This window comes from Hipposideros armiger, unplaced genomic scaffold (assembly GCF_001890085.2).
Source record: "Hipposideros armiger isolate ML-2016 unplaced genomic scaffold, ASM189008v1 scaffold_42, whole genome shotgun sequence".
Classification (NCBI taxonomy): Eukaryota; Metazoa; Chordata; class Mammalia; order Chiroptera; family Hipposideridae; genus Hipposideros; species Hipposideros armiger.
In genome coordinates this window covers 4,789,720-4,795,117 of record NW_017731392.1, presented here as the reverse complement: position 1 = coordinate 4,795,117, position 5,398 = coordinate 4,789,720, and the positions used below count along the sequence as shown (strand labels likewise).

At 53.0% G+C, this 5,398-nt stretch overlaps 1 protein-coding gene across 1 annotated transcript in view; it reads left to right on the top strand.

Annotated features, from left to right (window-relative positions):
• The first annotated feature begins 1,962 nt into the window (after positions 1 to 1,962).
• Positions 1,963 to 5,398, top strand: part of TLL2 (tolloid like 2) — a 124,345-nt gene continuing 120,909 nt past the window's right edge. Inside the window, exon 1 of the mRNA XM_019639007.1 lies at positions 1,963 to 2,354. Coding sequence (XP_019494552.1) covers positions 2,162 to 2,354 — 193 coding nt within the window. The 5' untranslated portion in view covers positions 1,963 to 2,161. The remainder of the gene's footprint in view (positions 2,355 to 5,398) is intronic.

The window sequence follows — 5,398 nt, the reverse complement described above, 5'->3', positions numbered from 1 at the left end:
ATTTGCATTTCATTTTTTCATATATCTGTTTGCCATTTGTATGTCTTCTTGGGAGAAGTGTCTGTTCAGGTCCTCTGCCTATTTTTTTAATTGGATTGTTTGTTCTTTTGTTGTTGAGTTGTATAAGTTTTTTATATATTTTGGGTGTTAGCCCCTTATCAGAGGTATTGTTTGCAAATATCTTCTCCAGTTCGATTGTTTGCTTCTTTGTTTTGTTGATGGTTTCTTTTGCTGTGCGGACACGTTTTAGTTGGATATGGTCTAATTCATTTATTTTTACTTCCCTTGCCTTTGAAGTCAAATTCATAAAATCCTCTCTAAACTCAAGGTCCGTAAGTTTAATACCTGTGTTTTCTTCTATGCAATTTATTGTTTCAGGTCTCATATCTAAGTTATAAATGAGCATGATTCTTAACAGATTAAAATGCTTAAAACAGTTCCTGACATATAGTTAGGGACATTATAAACAGATTTCTTAGAAACTTGTTGAAAGAACATTTTCATGCTGACTTTTTTTTTTTAAGATTTTATTGGAGAATTGGGGAAGGGGAACATTGTATTTTTCCAGGACCCATCAGCTCCAAGTCGAATTGTTGTCCTTCAATCTTAGTTGTGGAGAGCGCAAGCTCAGCTCCAAGTTCAGTCGCTTTCAATCTAGTTGCTGGCGGGGGTGGAGGGGGGGCCCTGCGCAGCCCACCATCCCATGCAGGAGTCGAACCGGCAACCTTGTTAAGCACGCACTCTCACCAGCTGAGCCATCCGGTCACCTCTTGGCAGCACAGTGGCAGCTCATGTGGGAATCGAACCTGTGACCCTGTTGCTCAGAGCTTGTGCTCTTAACCAACTGAGCCACCTGACTGGCCCCCTCATGCTGACCTTTGAAGCAAGTTTTAACTGTAAAATTTAAATTCACTAATAAGCAGTCTATTTGATGCTGTAAAAAAGTGTGGTTTTAAAATCAGATGATTGCAGAGTGGGAGTGAATCTGTGAAGCCCTCCTGGCCTGGGGCTGGTAAGGTTCATGGGGTTTCCTGGGCATGGCCTCTGATTAGTGGTTCACAGCTCTGCCATTTTGTTTTTCATCTGATACTGTAAGTGCAGCCAAGGGTTCAATTGACAGTAAATTATAAGACATCCTACTAACCANAAAAAAAAATAACCAGACTTCAGAAATTGGTCAGTTTTATTCCATCAAGTTAATGGTAAATGGCTTATTTAATAAAACATGTCTAAATAAATAGCACACACGGCTGTTCGTTTGTCAGTCTTTTTGCCTGTATGAAGCATCTTAGACTGTTTTACTAAAGGATAGGGTCACTGAGAGGGGAAATCCGTCACTTTAAATCATTCTTCCCTAAGCCACTAGGTTAGGTGGGTGCTGCAGCAAGCACCCTTCATGGCTGGTCGAAGGGATGCTGAGAAAGCTGCGCTGGAAAACGACCAGAGAAGATTCACTTCGTCCCTGCAGAGAAATGATTGTCCAAAAGCACAAAGCAAGTTGGTAGCGAAGCGAACCGCCCAGATCACATAGGACTCCTGGTCCTGCGCTCCAGCTCTAACCACTGCTGCCTGCCGTCACCCACGTGTGCATCGGGGAGTTGTAAAGTGACTTATGAGACTAAAACAAGGCGGGAAGTCCAGCCTTGATCTTCAGGAGCAGCATTCTCGGGGGCCGTAGGCAGAGGTGACGCCCAGAGAAGGGCGCCCTTGGCTCGGTAGGAGAGCCGCGGGCCCCGGGTCCTGCCTTCAGCATCTTCACCTCGCTCCCCTTCCTCCGAAGTTGCGGAGGTGCCGGGAAGAGGAGGGGCTTCGCCTCGGGCGCCCGAGTGATTGGCTGCCCGGGGTCCCTAGCGAGGGCTGTGTGGTGCATCCCGGGTGGAGAGGGGCGGAGCGGCCACTGCTCCAACCACCGCCGCCACCGGCTCAGTCGCAGCCGCCGCAGCCTCGGCCGCCGGGCAAGTATCTCCGAGCGGCGGCTTCCCGGGTGCCCCGACGCGGACAAGGCGCCTCGCTCTGCTCGCTTCGCGCGGAGCCATGCTGGGCAGCCGCGCGTAACCTCCGCGCCCGGGCCGCCGCCGAGCCGATCCCGTCCACCTTCCCTTGCCCGAGCTCAGCTTTCCCGGCACGCAACTCCCTCGGTCTTCGCCGACCCCTCGCAACCATGCCCCGGGCGACTGCGCTCGGGGCCCTTGGACCACTGCTGCTGTCTCCCTTGCTGCTGCTGCTGCTGCCGCTGCCCCGCGACGCGGAGGGGCTCGGGGAGCACTCGGACCCCGCCTCGGACTACTCGGCGCTGGAAGGCGAGGAGAGCGCGGAGCAGCAGTTAGAGCATTACCACGATCCGTGCAAAGCCGGTAGGTGCCGCCGCCGCTGCCGCCGAGGAAGTCCAGCAGAAGTTTGCCTTTGAAATGCAAATGAGGTGGTGGGCAAGCCTGCGTTGCCGTCGGTGGGGCGGGACCCCTTTCCCCTCCCCCGAGGTCCCCCGGGCTCCCCGGGAAAACAATGCCCCAGAGGAACTGCAGAAATGCCACTCGGTCTGGGACGTCCCGGTCCCTGGTTTGCGGCGCGCACGGAGTGACGGCCGCAGGAGGGTTCCCGAAGCGAATCAGGGAGGGTGCCGAAGGCCTAGAGGGCGCTCAGGGCTGGGGCGGGCGCCCGGGCCGCCTGACAGCCAGGTGGTCAGCACGGGCCACCGCCGGAAGCGCAGGGCTGGAGCGGAGGAGCGGAGGAGCGGGGCTGGGCGCGGCGTTCCCAGGCTCAGATGGAGTCGCTGGCTCCGGTTTCACTGCATTTGTAAGTTTCGCGCAAAGTTTCCCAACGTCTTGTGTTACTCTTGGAAGAGAATTTTTAAAAACAGAAAAGCTTCACACCAGGCACAAGGAAAGGAGTAGCCGAAGGAGACTGACTGTGCATGACTCAAGTTGCCGCCAACTTCCCTGTGACCCCTTAGCGTGGTCCCGGCCTAGGGGTCGCCCTGGGCAGGCGGAGATGGAAGCAGGCAGGTGCCGTAATCCCGCCAGGAAGCGGCGCCCCGCGACGCGCGGGTCTTTCTGGCACAAATCGTGGCCCGGCCACTGCAGCTCCCGCTTCTCACGAGCCACCAGCCGGCTCGTGTGTCCTGAGGGGAGCAGCTTCCGAGCGAGACTAGTTGAGGCGTCAGCCGCAGAAGGGCCCACGCTCATGTTCCAAAGACAGCTTATGGGTCTGGGGCAGTTCCCACCCAGGACAGAGGGGTACTCACTCTCCCAGGAGAGGAGGGTCTCAGAGGCCTCCCAGCCGCTCCTGGCGGGTGGGTGGCCAGGCCCGCCCCCGCCCGCAGTGGTGTTTACCTCTAGGCTGGACGGCCTTTCCACTGGGCAGCCTGCAGAGATGAGCAGAGGGAAGAGGCTGCCTCCATCCGCAAAAGGGCAGGTGCTTCTCCCAGGTGGTTGGCCAGGTCTGTGGGGTGTCATGGGCACCAACTCCTTCACTTCCTGGTGACCTCTAGTAGCCTCAGTTTCCTCACCTCTAAATTGGGGACAGTAATTATAGGGGGACTTAGATGATTTGCGGGGAAATTCTCTGCAAATGGAATAATGATGGCACCGTAATTATTTGTGTTGCTACAGCAGTGACTATGGTCTAGGCTGAGCATCGGGCAGGTCAGAACTGAGTGAAATCTGACAAAAGACCAGGTTACTAGGAGGCGGGAGGACCTGGGGGGTTGTGAGACCTGAGAATCTTCTGATGTTGGAGGATCAACCCAGGCTCCAGGGGCCTGATCTTATGGTGTGGGAAGATCCCTCCAGAAAACCCACCGATTGCTGTACCTTGTGGGGCTTCTGAGCTGGGAAGGTGGGCAGAAGACTTGGTTCCTGGGTAATTTGAAAGAATATCAGCAGGTAGTGAGCTCTGACTGAGGTACTTCAATTCATCACAGGACCTAGCTCACGACTGGGGAGAAGGGTCTCGAGCACTGTAGGAATGGTGACCTTGCCCAGAGAAGGGTGACACTGAGGCTGCAAAAATGGGATGGGGGCTAAAGAGGGTGGATCGACCATCACCTGCACCTGTCAGATCCTTGACTCTACTGGGTATGAGCTGGGGGTCTGTAAGAGGTGGTGTGGGCAGCTGGGGTCTGGAATGGGGAAGTGATCGGTTTTGTTTAGGAATGTAATGAGCACCTCTGGTGTGCTGGGTGCTGTGAATGCAGGTGAACGAGGCATAAGTCTGTCTGTGGGAGCTCCGAGCTCCTGGTCTCAGCCTTGAGGAATAACCCTGAGGTAGGTTTGCCTGTTGAGGTCTCGTTTTTCTCCAGTAAGTTTGGAGAAAATGCTGGATAACCTGGGCATGTGTGTTGTGCAACTCTTCACAGACAGGCTGGGATGGGTGGGCAGGGCTATAAAGTAGAGAATCTTGGGAGTGTGGTTTGACCAGCTCCACGCATCCACAGCCATCCTTGATCCTGCCAACTCCTTGGCTTCTCCCTGGGCTTTGCTGATGCTCAGAGTGGCCAGAAGAGGGCGATGTCAAGAGAGACCTGGGGAAAAGGTCACGTCTCAGTCTGCCCAAGCTTCTAGAAATTCCCTGAGATAGGGAACGGCCTTCTGGAGGGACGACAAGCAGTTCACCAATGCACTGAGGTCTCAGTGAAAGGACATGTCTCTCAGCTCGGGGGAACACTGCTCCTCCTGGTTACATATTTAAACCAAACATTTAGGGGCAGCCTCTCATCGTATCCCAGTCAAATCCTAACTCCCTGACTCCTGTAGCCAGAGGCCCTCCACATAGGACCCGCCTCAGGGCTTCGGTTCTAAAACACCTTCCACCTTCCCTTTCTGAGTGTGGGTCTCCAGATTGCAGAGAGGAGAGTCTTGGGGCCCCTCAGGAGCTGTGCTACCTTGGTTAAGCCCTCTCTTCTCTGGGCCTCAGCTGCTCATCTATAGAGTTGAAGATGCTGGACTTGTTAGGGTTGCAAACTGACAGGTCCAGGGAGCTGGTTCTCTTGGTCCACATCAGCTGCCTGGCCCTGTGCCCACTTCATGCCTTGCGGGCATTTGAGTTGTGCCCTAGTTCCTTCCTACTTACTGTTCTATGACCTTTGCTTCCAACTCAGTCTCTCAGGGGCTGACTGACTTGGTAGTGTTTTATCATTTACCATGTCACCTCTTTAACCATTTTTAAAACCATTTGTACCATTTATAATTTTACCGTTTACAATTTTTACTATTAACTCTGCCATTTACAAGCTGTGTGACCTTGGGCAAGTCACTTAATTTCCTCTGCGCCTTAGTATCCTTATTTATTGTTTTTAATTTTATTTATTTTTAAACTAAATTTATTGGTGTGACAATGGTTAGTAAAATTATATAGGTTTCAAGTGTACAATTCTATACTACATCATCTATATATTGCATTG